A 14,647-nucleotide genomic window follows, 5' to 3' on the forward strand; every position below is an offset into this window, starting at 1 on the left:
GTACTAGGATTATAGATGTGTATCACCATGTCCAACTTGTGTATTTATATTTTCTTATATTTTATTGAATTTGACTAAAAATAACAATTTGGAATTCTTTTTTCAGGCAATTTGTTGATTTTCTATTTGGGGGGATCTGACATAGAGAGTTATGTTCCTTCTGGTGAATCAAATGCCTTTACTAATTTTACAGGGTGGCTTTCCTACTGAAAGACTTATGGGATGTGTCCTAGGGTGTTGGTTGGGTAAGCTACGTTGGCTTTGGTTAAAGTTGCACATAGTAGTGTGTATTCCATGTAGTTTGTTCTACTACTCTAATTAAGACCAGTAATGCTTGTGGTTGTGTTGGTGGCTAAGCCTGGACAAGACCATACTATTGCTCTTTTAGCTAGAATGCAGTTATGTTAGGCAAGGCAGATCTACCAGTGGCTTTGAGTGTGGTGCATGCACTTGTGATTATAGGGTACCTGTCAGTTTCCCCATTCTGGCAAGTCTAAGGAGACAAGGTACAGCTGGAATTGCAGCAGAGGTAGGCAACCCATCAAATTCTGAGGGCCATGTAGCAATGGGACTGCTTCATTTGCCTTTGGGAAAGCATGTCTTGGTACTCCTGACAGCAGGGGCAGGGTGTTTTTTAGTATCTAAAGACCACACAGTGGTTGAGCTGCACCTTGAGCCTAGGCAGGGTACCTTTTTGTGTCAGAAGACTCATGGATATCTTTGTGGGGCTTTGACACATTGAACCATTCATGACAATTTTTCTAACTGCTCTCTAGGAATGCAGATTACTAGAGCCACAGGAAAGTGGGTTGGTCTACTCTGCAACTTCCAGGGCATATTAATGCGGGCTTGGGCACCCAGCTGTTTTTCAGGTCTCAGGAGGTTTGGCAGGGTCACATAACTAATTCCTGGACTTGGTAAACCAAGGCACTCAGAGCAGGTCATCTATAGCTTCCTGGAAGTGATGGGAGATGGAGCATGAAGCTAGTTCTCAGAGACAAGGACAGCTGACTGCTTGTACAAGCCCATCAGTCTTCTTTGTAGGACCTAGGAAGTGCAGGGTTTAAGATGGCACTGTACAGAAGATCCCAGGTAGAGAGCTCACAATGTGGTTCAGGCTTTGGGCAATGCAGTGGCAATGTACTCAGAACCTCCTAAAACTGGGCTCATCTGACAGCTAAACTTTTACTCAATGACAAAATGTGGAAGCTTTTCTTTAAGATCAGGAATAAGACAAACATGTCTTCTCTCTTCACTTCTACTCAACATAGTACTGGAACTCTTAGCCAGTGCAATTTGATATGAAATGAAAATAAAATCCTCCAAACTAAAAAGGAAGAATTAAGATCATCTCTCTTTGTAGAAAACATGATCATATATGTATAAAAACTCTAAATCCTCCCCCCAAAACAGAATTAATAAATAAATTTCAGTTGTCCCTGGTGTTGCATGCCTTTAATTTTAGATATTCAGGAAACAGAGGCCAGAAGATCACAAGTTCAAGGCCAACCTGAGCAACTTAGAGACAACCTGTCTCAAAATAAAAAATAAAAAGGGCTGGAGATGTAGCTCAGTGGTAGCATGCTTCTGGCTTTAATCCAGTACCCCAAAATAAAAATGAAATGAGTGAATTCCTCACTGGCTAAAGGGAATTATGACTTCTGACCAAATATAGACTATACAAAAAGCTACTCTAAATTAAGTAAAAATTTATCAAAGAACTAAATAAAAATTCCTAAGGCAAAATTTATGCCCAATTTTTAAAAAGTCATAGAGGATATCTAAAGAAGAGTTGAATAAGCAGAAGAAAGAATGAACAAACTTGAAGATGGATTATTAGAACAGATAGCCAGGCATGGTGGTGTATGCTTGTAATCCCCATGCTTGGGAGGTGGAGACAGGAGAATCACGCAGGTTCGAAGCCAGCCTTGCTGGTTTAAGAGACCCTGTTATAAAAATTTAAAAAATAGGTCTGGGAGTGTAGCCTGGAGGTAGAAGGGTTTCCAGGAACTGAAGATGGCAACCAAGGGAAGCAGCACATATCAGTCCTGCTGACACCCAATCTCCATAGCCATAAAAATACCATTCTTAAAGCCAGGTGTGGTGGTGACCACATGTATTCCCAGAATTTGGAAAAGCTGAGATAGGAGGTTGTGGTTCATGAACAGCCTCAACTACTTAGTGAAGCCCTTTACAACTCAGTGAGACCCTATTTCAAAATAGGGAATAAAATATAAGGCTGGGGCTGTAGCTTGGAGGTAGAACGTACTTGGGTTTCAGCCCCAGTACCAACAAAACAAAACAAAACAAAACAAAACACCAGTGTTCTTACAAAAGAAAGAAAACATGATAAGTAAAAGGTGGCAGAAAAATAAAAAACTAGAAGGCCAATTAGAGATCAAAAAAGGACTCCTCTGTTCTTCAACTGCTGCAGCCATGGCCATGGGCACTATGGTGGCCAGCGCCATTTTGCCTCACTGTGTCCAAGTGCCAGAGACTTACAGGAAAACAACCAACAACTTAAAACAAAGTAAGTGATTGCAGCTCATTGGAATTATAAGCCATCAGTTCCTCCTGAGCAAACAAACACTCACTACAACTTGCAGCAGTTGGTGGCCAAGCTCACCATACCCTCCAGAGATATAGAGCAGTCTCAACAATACTGGAAGTGAACCTGCCTACCATCCCTGCAGAAGTACACACAGTGTGGCCATAGGGACTTGCACAGCTGTAATAAACTCACTGGGTCTGAGACTCCATGATTCAACCTAATGAAACTGGGGGTTGAGTCTACTGTTGGACATAGCAGAGGCTCAGAGGCTCAGGCTCTGCATCAATGGAACTTGAAGACAGGCAGAAGTAGCAACTATCATATCAGACAAATTAGACTTCAAGACCAAACTTATTAGAAGAGACAAAGCAGGTCATTTTTTCTGGTAAAAGTGACAATCCAGCAAGAGGAAATAATGATAGTTAAAATTTAGGCCAAAACATAGGTACAGTTTCTTTCATAAAACAAACTGTTTGTGACATTAAGTCATATGTAAATCCCAATACAATAATTCTGGGAGACTTCAACATCCCTCTCACACCCCTAGACCAATCTTCTAGACAAAAGGTCAGTAAAGATGACTCAGAACTAAAGAACACCATCAACCAAATGGACCTATTAAACACATTAAAAATTTTCCACTCTATTTTCTACAGCAGAGTTTATATTTTTCTCAACTGTTCATGAAACTTTCTCCAAAAAAGACTACATGCTGGGCCACAAAGTGAGCACTAGTAAATCTGAAAAATGTGACATACTCCCCTGCATCTTTTCAGACTACAATGGAATGAAACTAGAAATCAACTATAAGAAGATCCAAAGCCAGGCATGGCTGCACACGCTTGTAATCCCAGTACTTGGGAGGCTGAGACAGGAGGATTGCACAGTTTGAAGCCAGCCTCAGCTACTTAATGAGGCCCTCAGAAACTTAGTGAGACCCTGTTTCCAAATAAAATATAAAATAGGTCTGGGAGGGTAGCCTGGAGGTAGAAAAGCCTCTGATTCCAACCCTAGTACCACATACAAAAAAAGAAGTTCCAGAGTAACTACATAAACACATGGACACTGAACACCACACTGCTCAATGAAAAATGGGCCATAGAGGAAGTAAGGGGTGAATTTATAAGAAATTTTTAGAAACAAATGAAAACAGAAACACAACATACCAAAACCTTTGGGACACCTTGAAAGCAGTATTAAGATGAAATTTTATAGCACTGAGTGCCCATATAAGAACAGAAAATTATCGAGTAAATAACCTAATGACATTCCTAAGATCCCTTGAAAAACGAAGAACAGTCTAAACCAAAATCCAGTAGAAGACAGGAAATTATTAAAATAAGAGCAGAAATCAATGAAGCAGAGACTTAAAAAATACAAATCAACAAAACCAAAAGCTGTTTTCTCAAAAAAATAAAAAAGATAGAAAAACCACTAGCTAACCTAACCCCCCAAAATGAGAGAATCTGTCTAAATTATTAAACTAAGAGATGAAACAGGGGATATTTCCACCAATAGCATAAAAATCCAGAGGATTATCAGAAACTACTTGGAAAAACTATACTCCAAAAAAATAGAAAATCTAGAAGAAATTGACAACTTTCTAGATAATACAACCTTCCTAACCTGAGTCAAGAAGATATAGAAAATTTAAGTCAACCAGTAACAAGGAAAGATATTGAAGCAGTAATAAAGATTCTACCATCATTACTTCCGGGAAGATGGCGACGGAGGAAAGCGGCACTTACAAGTCCCGCTAACAATCCAACTCTACTACCTCAAAACCAGCGCCTTTCAGAGCCAGAAAACACCACAGCAAATAAATAAAAACGGTAAATACAAGGGACAGAGAAAAAGGGCTGGAAAAACAAGACACCGGAAAAAAACCAGCCCGAAGTGCCGCGCCCGCGCGGCGCGGAGCGGCCGGAGCAGCCGGAGCGGCCAGAGCCGCAGCGCGGATTGGGGGGAGCTGCGGAGTGGAGCGGCCTGAGCAGCCAGAGCCGCGGCGCGGAACGGCCGGAGTGGCCAGAGTGGCCAGACCCGCGGTACAGAGCAGCTGGAGTTGCGGTTCAACTATAAGAAGACCCAGAGAAACAACATAAGCATGTAGAGACTGAACACCACACTTGTGAATGAAGAATGGGTCATAGAAGATGTAAGAGGTGAAATCAAGAAATTTCTAGAAACAAATGAAAATAAAGAAACAACATATCAAAACCTCTGGGAAACTTTGAAGGCAGTATTAAGAGGAAAATTTATAGCACTGAGTGCTCACATAAGAAAAACAGAAAATCTTCAAATAAATAGCCTTATGACACACCTCAAAGCCCTTGAAAAGCAGGAACAATTGAACCCCAAAGCCAGCAGAAGACGGGAAATTATTAAAATTAGAGCAGAAATTAACGAAATAGAGAATAAAAAAACAATACAGAAAATCAACAAAACCAAAAGCTGGTTTCTTGAAAAAATTAACAAGATTGATAAACCACTAGCCAACCTAACTAAAAAAAAGAGAGAATCAACCCAAATTATGAAGATAAGGGATGAAAAAGGAGACATTACTACTGACAGCGTAGAAATCCAGAGGATTATCAGAAACTACTTTGAAAAACTATACTCCAACAAAATGGAAAATCTGGAGGAAATCGACAACTTCCTAGATAAATACAACCTTCCTAAACTGAGTCAAGAAGATATAGAACACTTAAACCAACCAATAACAATCAAAGAGATTGAAATAGCAATAAAGAGCTTACCATCAAAGAAAAGCCCAGGACCAGATGGTTTCCCAAGTGAATTCTATAAAACCTTTATAGGAGAACTAATCCCAATACTACTCAAACTATTTCGGGAAATAGAAAAAACCGGGACTCTCCCAAATACATTCTATGAAGCCAACATCACACTAATACCCAAACCGAATAAAGACAGTTCAAGGAAGGAAAACTACAGGCCTATATCTCTGATGAACTTGGATGCAAAACTATTAAACAAAATACTAGCAGCACGCATTCAAAACCACATCAAGAAAATCATTCACCATGACCAGGTAGGGTTCATCCCAGGGATGCAAGGCTGGTTCAATATACGAAAAACAATCCATGTAATTCATCATATAAACAGAATCAAAGACAAAAACCACATGATCATCTCAATAGATGCTGAAAAAGCATTTGATAAAATTCAACATCCATTTATGATAAAAACACTGCAGAGAATTGGAATAGAAGGAACATATCTCAACATTATTAAGGCAATCTACAATAAGCCCACTGCCAACATCATATTAAATGGGGAAAAACTTAAAGAATTTCCCCTAAAAACTGGAACGAGACAAGGATGTCCACTATCACCACTTCTCTTCAATATAGTACTAGAGACTCTAGCCAGAGCAATAAGGCAAGAAAAGGAAATCAAAGGAGTACAAATAGGAAAAGAAGAACTTAAGCTTTCACTATTTGCAGATGACATGATACTATATTTAGAAAACCCAACAAACTCAACCAAAAGGCTTATAGAACTGATCAACAAATTCAGCAAGGTATCTGGATACAAAATCAATCTTAAAAAATCAGAAGCTTTCCTGTACACCAACAATAAATCCACTGAAAAAGAAATTCAGAAAACACTTCCACTCAGGATCTCCCACAAAAAAATAAAATACCTAGGAATAAACTTGACCAAGGAAGTAAAAGATCTCTACAAAGAAAATTATAAAACACTGAAAAAAGAAATCGAAGAAGATCTTAGAAGATGGAAAGACCTTCCATGTTCATGGATTGGCAGAATTAATATCATTAAAATGGCGATCCTCCCAAAAGTGATCTACAGATTTAATGCAATGCCCATTAAACTACCAAGATCATTCCTCACAGACATAGAAAAATCAGTCCTTAAATTTATCTGGAATAACAAAAAGCCCAGAATAGCCAAGGTAGTTCTCAGCAACAAAAACCACGCAGGAGGAATCACAATACCTGACTTTAAACTATACTACAAAGCCATTGTAATAAAAACAGCATGGTACTGGCAAAAGAACAGATATATAGACCAATGGAGCATAATAGAAGACCCAGAAACAAGTCCACACACTTTCAGCCAATTGATTTTTGACAAAGGGGCCAAAAACATACACTGGAAAAAAGATAGCCTCTTCAACAAATGGTGTTGGCAAAACTGGTTAACCATAGGCAGAAAATTGGATGTCAATCCCACTTTTTCACCCTGTACAAAAGTCAACTCACAATGGATCAAAGACTTGGAAATTAAACCAGAGACCTTGAAGCTCCTTGAAGAGGGCATAGGTCCAACACTACAACACATAGGCACAGACAAACATTTCCTCAACAAGACCCCAAAGGCACAACAAATTAAAAGGAGAATCAATACATGGGATTGCATGAAACTGAAGAGCTTCTGTTCAGCAAAGGAAACTATCAAGAACCTCAATCGAGAGCCAACAGAATGGGAGAAGATTTTTGCCACCTACACCACTGATAGAGGACTAATATCTAGAATATACAGAGAACTCAAGAAACTCAACACTAAGAAAACAAAGCATCCAATAACAAAATGGGCAAATGAACTAAATAGACACTTCACAAAAGAAGACATTCAAATGGCCAATAAATGCATGAAAAAATGCTCAACATCACTGGCAATCAGAGAGATGCAAATCAAAACTACCCTGAGATTTCACCTAACTCCAACTAGAATGGCCATCATCCAAAACACAAACAACAACAGATGCTGGCGAGGATGTGGAGAAGTGGGAACTCTAAGACATTGTTGGTGGGATTGCAAATTAGTGCAACCACTTTGGAAAACAGTATGGAGAATCCTCAGAAGAATGGGAACAAATCTTCCATTTGATCCAGCAATACCACTGTTGGGTATCTACCCAAAAGAAAAGAATCCAAACTACCAAACTAATGCATGTTTATCTATGTTCATAGCTGCACAATTCACCATAGCCAGACTATGGAACCAGCCAAGATGTCCATCAACAGATGAATGGATTACAAAACTGTGGGATATGTACACAATGGAATTTTACTCAGCCATCAAAAAAAAAACTCAATTACATCATTTTCAGGGAAATGGATGGAACTTGAGGACATTATGCTAAGTGAGATTAGTCAGGCACAAAAAATAAGAAATCACATGCTTTCCCTAATATGTGAGAGTTAGGGAGAAATGGATCATAGGAGGAACTCTTGGAAGAGGATCAGTAACTTTTAACTCTGTTTACATTGTCTTTGGATATACAATATTTTTTTATTTTTTAGGAAGTTTATTTACTCTTTTGTTGCCTGTGCCATTGAAATCATATCCAAGAAATCACTTCCAATTTCAATGTTGTGAGGTTTTATGACCCAGATTTTCTTCTAAAAGCTTATAGTATTAAGATTTATATTTAGGTCTTTTATCTATTTTGAGTTAATATTTGTATATGTGTTAGGTAAGGGTCCAATTTTATTCTTTTTCATTTATTATTATTTTTCAACAATATTTAGTTAAAAGACTAGTATTTCCTCCACCAAAAGTTCATGGAAACATTGTCAAAAATAACTTGACAATGTATGGAAGAATTTATCTCTAGGCTTTTATTTAGCTCCAATGGTTTATATATCTGCCTTTAGAACAGTACTACACTGTTTCAATTATTGTAGCTTTATATGGTTTGAAATCAGAAAATATACATCTTCTAGCTTTGTTCTCCTTTGAGACTGTTTTGGGTATCTAAAGTCCATACTCCATATCAGGATAGATTTTTTCTGAAAAATAAATAAATAAATGTATGATAGTTTCACCTAAAAAAAAAAAGAAAAAAAATATTCTCTGGTAAGAAAGAAAGCAAAAAGAAATATTGAAATGTTATCTTTAAGTCATCAAAAGTTTGGTACCAGACAAATGAAACTGTTATGTGAGATTATCAATGTTAATACTGTATAAATTGCTATAATAATAGATGTCAACCAGTAAGCCAAGCGTGGGAAGGAGGGATGGGGAGGGAATGGGGTGGGGATCGTGGTAGGGGCTAACTGGGCGAGATGTGCATGTATGTCTACAAAAGTATTTTCTTTATACCACTATGATGTATGAATACATTGCACCAATAAAAAATAAATTAAAAAAAAAGATAATACAAAAAAAAAGATTCTACCATCAAAGAAAAGCCCAGGACCAGATGATTTCCCAAGTATAAAGCCATTATAGAAGAGCTAATCCCAATAATCTTTAATTTATTTCATAAAATAGGAAAAAATAAGACTCTCCAAAATATAAAGCCAACATCACATTAATACCAAAACCAAATAAAGACAAACATAGAAAATTTAGTCCTTAAATTCATTTGGAACAACAAAAAATCCAAAATTGCCAAAGTAGTCCTCAGCAACAAAAACGATGCAGGAGGCATCACAATACCTGACTTCAAACTGTACTACTAAGCCATAGTAATAAAAAACAGCATGATACTGGCACAAAACAGATACATAGACCAATAGAGCTGAATAGAAGACACAAACAAATCCACACACTTAGAGCCAACTGATTTTTTACAAAAAGACCAAAAACAAACACCAGAAAAAATAGACTGTTCAACAAATGGTTTTGGAAAAACTGGTTAACCATATGCAGAAAAATAGAAATAAACCCCACTTTTTCACCATGCACAAGAGTCAATTCAAGATGGATCAAAGACTTGAAAATTAGACCAGAGACCTTGAGACTCTTTGAAGAGGGCATAGAACACTGCAACACATAGGCACAGATAAAAACTTTCTCAACAAGATCCCAAAGGCACAAGAAACTAAAAGGCAAATCAATACATGGGATTTCATTAAACTGAAGCGCTTCTGTACAGCCAAAGAAATGATCAAGACACTTAACAGAAAGCCAACAAAATGGGAGAAGATTTTTGCCACCTATGCCTCCGATAGAGGACCAATATTTAGAATATACAGATAATTCAAGAAACTCAGCACTAAGAAAACAAATAACTCAATCAAAAATGGGCAAGTGAACTAAATAATAAATACAAATGGCCAATAAATGCATGAAAAATGCTCAACATCATTAGCAATCAGAGAGATGCAAACCTGATTACCCTGAGATTTCACCTAAGTCCAACTAGAATGGCAATCATGCAAAACACAAACAACAACAAATGCTGTCAAGGATGTGGAGAAGTGGGAACTCTAATACATTGTTGGTGGGATTGCAAATTAGTCCAATACTTTCGAAAACAGTATGGAGGATCCTCAGAAGAATGGGAACAAACTTACCATTTAATCCAACAATACCACTTCTGGGTATCTACCCAAAAGATAGGAAACCAAACCACCAAACTAATGCATGTGTATCTATGTTCATAGTTTCACAATTCACAATTGCCAAACTATGGAACCAGCTATGATGTCCATCAACAGATGAATGGATTACAAAACTATAAGCAATGTACACAATGGAATTTTACTCAGCCATAAAGAAGAACACAATTATGTCATTTACAGGGAAATTGACAGAACTGGAAGACATTATGCTAAGTGAGAATAGTCAGTCACAAAAATAAGTAATCGATGCTCTCCCTAATATTTGGAAGCTAGGGAGAAAATGGGTCATAGGAGGAACTCTAGACAAAGAAGGAGATACTAAAAAGGAACAGATAAGGTAACCTAACTGAGGGCGGAAAGGGGGAGGGAAATTCTCTAATGTACATGATGTTCATTCACAAACATATCAAAGTCAATCACTAATCCAAACCTGAGGAGAAGAAAGGGGGTACAGAATGGGGTGGGAATTGGGTAAGAGCTAATTGTGTGTATGTGTGCCTCTACCATCTTGTACTCCATTAAGATGTATGACTAATACGCACCAATAAAAAATTAAAAATAATAAATAAAATTTTAAAAAACCATTAAAATACAACATGATTTTAGAAAAAAAATATGCCTTTTATAAATTTATACTATTTCACCAGAATCCCACAAACCCATCAAATTTGGTAAGTTTGGCTTTGGGAAAAATGAGTATGAATTGAAGACTTTCAAATGTGTACATTCTGAACCCAGTTCCATGAAGTAACTGAGATGATGGGGTTTGTCTGCCTCTCAAGAGAGCTCCTCTCTGCTGGCTGCACAAAAGCTCAGCCTCAGTTCCCATGAGACATCAGTCAGTGCTCCAGAGGAGAATGGCTGCCAGTACTCAGACAGCTCAGAACTGTCCTCCATTTCTGAAAAGGATAGTCCATCTACTCCTCTTTGCTTCCACAGCCCTCTGACAACCTTAAAATAGAAGTTTAAGATTTTAGTTGGAAGTTCTAGGGCCTTGTTTTTCCATAGAAAACAAGGCGCCACCTTGGTGATGGCACCTCTGGGATGTGGAGGAGGGCTCAAAGAACAGGACTTGGGATTTTGAGGGAACATGGTTGTAGCTGTGTGTATCTGTGGCGCTGACCATCCTGGTGCCTCTGGGAGGTCCTATATAGACACAGTGAAGCACAAATGGCCAAGGTGAGAGTTGATACTAAGACACTTGGACTGGAACATGAGTCAAAGGTTCTCTCAGGGTTCCTGTCCCCCACTAGCTCCCCTGTGGGCAAAAACCAGTTGGGAGGACTGGCAGAGGAGTATGATTTGTGGGTTCCCTCTCTCCACATGACAAAGCAGATTAAACAGGACATTTGGGATCAAAAGACACCAAGTTAACACACACACACACACACACACACACACACACACACACACACCCTTCTGTGCTGTGCCTTTGCTCAGGAAACACAAGGAAATAAATTCCAAAAAAAACTAAAAAACTAAACCACTAGTGTTGGGGTGTAGGTCAATGGTTGCTTGCCTAGCATATGTGAATAGCCAGGACCACAAATATAAAGAATAAACTAAACAAATAAATGACTAACATTGATTATAATAATGAAAAGTAGGCATATACTAGGAATCATATTTATTAAATGGGGAATGTTTATGATCCTGAAAAATTATCATAAACATAGATCATGTTTATGATCTATGAGACTATTAGTGGTTTCTCATACTTGCAATAACCTTTGCACATGAGGATACTAAAATTAATACATGAAAAATTTCATTAAGGATTGGAATTAACTTCTGAAAATGTAAGATTTTACTCTTTTGTCTCGGGTGAGGTTTAATTATTGAGCTCTTCCGGTTGAGGTGCAGTTTGAGCACTGGGCTGTTCTGGCTGAGGTGCAGTTTGAGCACTGGGCTGTTCTGGCTGAGGTGCAGTTTGAGCACTGGGCTGTTCTGGCTGAGGTGCAGTTTGAGCACTGGGCTGTTCTGGCTGAGGTGCAGTTTGAGCACTGGGCTGTTCTGGCTGAGGTGCAGTTTGAGCTCTGGGCTCTTTCTTAACTATTTTCTGAATCATCAAAAGTAAAAGGGCTGAACACAAAAATAAAAGCCCAAGAGGAATTAGAAAAAGGTGTCCACTGTTTTTTTCCGAGGATTTCGGTGGCACATATTTCCCTGGGGGTGGTCCACTATCAACACTACCTCCATAGCCACTGCTCTGGCAATAGGGTGGATTCCACTGGGACTCACAATGACAGTGTTGCTTGTTGTTGCAGACCCCTTTCATATTGCAGGTCTCTGAAGAACAATTTCTTTTCCAGCGTGACATAGAGACACATTTAGCCTGGATGCACACATGCCCTGGACCACACTCTGTGCCATCTGTCACACCACCAATATCTGGTATGGTCATCCCAAAATGGTAATCAGTACTCCAGCAGGAGGCACCATCAGATTCAGTCCAATGCACAGTGGAATGTTCTACTAACAGGGGAAGTTCTGTCACATTTTCGCACTGAACTCTCCCACAGAGAATATCTGAGTTACTACAGTTTACATATTCAGTGTTATTTAAGCCACAGTGACCAAAGCGGTTACCTTGGCTGTTCATTTTTATGTAGCAAGTCATGTTTGCATTCTTGGCATTTTTGCCAAAAATTTGCTGACACTGCGCATCACGCTGATTACATCTTTTTTCAAAACAGTAGCCATTGCCCAAGCAAGGGACCCCATCCTGCATATGCACATCTTCTGGGCACTCATGTGAAGATCCATTGCACCACTCTGGCAGATCACATTCATTGAGCTTTTCCCTACACAAAGTGCCTGATGGCATGAACTCGCAATTCTTACAACAAAGCCCAAAAGCACAGGTGGCCCCTGATCTAATTTTGCAGTCTGCCAAACAACATGGATCTTTTTCACATTCCATTTGGGACCCACAGTCACACTCCTCATCTTGTTCAACCACACCATTCCCACATTTCTTATTTGTGAAGATGTCCAAAGGTCTTGGTGTATTGCGCATACAGGTTGTTACTAAAGAGGTTTCCCAAAATATATCATAACTGCAGTTGCTGAATCTACTGGGTTCCTTTCCTTCTGAAAACATTATGCATTCTTTGTGGCCACATGTACAATATTTTTCATCATGTACCATACCCACAATATGACCTGTCTCATGTACCATAGTAGTTGCAAATTTAAGTATTTCCTCTCCCAGGAGACCAATAAGTCCACAATTAAATTCATAAACACATATAGTTCCAATATAGGCATAGCCATAATAATTAACAAAATGAGCATTTATAAAAAGCTCTGTAACATCACTTTCTATGCGAGAATTAAGGCCGAAAACTTTCCATGTACAAAAATTTCCCAGAGTTTCTATTATATTACCCACTGGTATGAGATTTCTTTCAGTCCAGATCTCAAGTCCAATTATAGAAAATTCAGCACCCAGTGCCTTTAAAAGGGAATTTCCTATATTGACAATGATAAACACTTCCTCCATCACATTTGAGACATTTCTTCCTTTGTAACGGAATCGTTCATAATCTACCACCAATGCTACTTCAATAAATGATCTGTGAGTCCACCATCCCAAATAGCTACCTTGATTCAAAATGGAATTATTACTCTTTTGAAGCTTTAATTGGTGTATTATTTCCTCTTCTGTTAATGCACATCTCCTGCGTGGCAATTGTGTGTCCTCACTGTCTATCTTATGAACCAGATGTTCAAATGTGGTAGAATTCTTTCTGGGTTTGATTTCATAAGCAATGCTCTTTACATGTATCAGTCCTTGAAAACCCCCAAAACATGTGCTCAGAGAAACCAGGGATTCTGGGTCCCCTTCCACATACCCATGATAGTAGCAGTCTGTTTCGACAAAGCGGTGGTCCTCAATCAGAGCACCCTGGTCTGTGTAAGTGAACACAGAGAGGTCTTTGGACACCAAAAACTTTATGGCTTTCATGTGCATAATGTGTCTTTGGCCTGCAAAGTGCAGGCTATAGGAAAGCCATCCTGGTGCCCTCTCGCCTCTACTAGTGCCAATTACCCTCAAGGGTATCACCACTTCTGGGAGCCTGTGGTATTGAGAATGCCCAACCTGGGGCCATCCCAAAAGGAAGATCCAGGCCTTCAGCCAGACATGCAGGAAAGGGATCCTCACAGTCACCAGGATATCTCCTACAGCCATCCTGGCTATGAGTAAAGGTGCAGAAGAATTGGCAGGAGGCACTGCAGGACTGTCCCCTCCCTTTGACTTGGTTGTATGCAGCATTGACCTTTAAGGGGATGTCTTCTGGCTAAGTCAATCCATCAGAGAAGCAAAACTAAAAGAAAAAATAAAAATAAGGGCAAAAATAGGGGTTTCTAAACTACGAGCTTTCCAGGGTTACAGAAAAGAGTAGGGAGCTATGGTTAGATATAGAATTTCCCCGGATGGATTAATGTTTATGTATTAATGTTCAGAATTTATATAATTAAGTCATGTGGTATATAATATCATCAGTGTATACATCCATTGTAATGGATTTCCTGAGTGGTAACCTAGGAAAGTGGGGTATGGTAGGAGGTGGTGGGTTCCTGGGGTTGTGGCTTTGGGGAATGTGCTTATGTCTTTGAATTCCTTTGCTAGCTCTCTTAGTATCCATGATGTGAGAGCAGAGAATTTGTTCTCTCCCTTTCTATGCTTCCCACTGCCATTCCCTGAGCTCCATGAATCCAGCTCAACATGGACTGAACCTCTGAAATCTCTAGA

General features: G+C 38.9%; 1 protein-coding gene across 1 annotated transcript; it reads right to left on the bottom strand.

The window, feature by feature from the left end:
- Positions 1-11,719: 11,719 nt before the first annotated feature.
- On the bottom strand, positions 11,720-14,167 carry LOC308273140 (disintegrin and metalloproteinase domain-containing protein 21-like; the record flags this gene model as incomplete). The annotated part of the gene is made up of 1 exon (XM_080710242.1): positions 11,720-14,167. One exon carries the CDS (start codon positions 14,165-14,167, stop codon positions 11,720-11,722), a length of 2,448 nt encoding a protein of 815 aa, XP_080566368.1.
- Positions 14,168-14,647: the final 480 nt, after the last annotated feature.

This window comes from Muscardinus avellanarius (genome assembly GCF_963383645.1).
Source record: "Muscardinus avellanarius genome assembly, chromosome: 14".
NCBI classification, from domain to species: Eukaryota; Metazoa; Chordata; class Mammalia; order Rodentia; family Gliridae; genus Muscardinus; species Muscardinus avellanarius.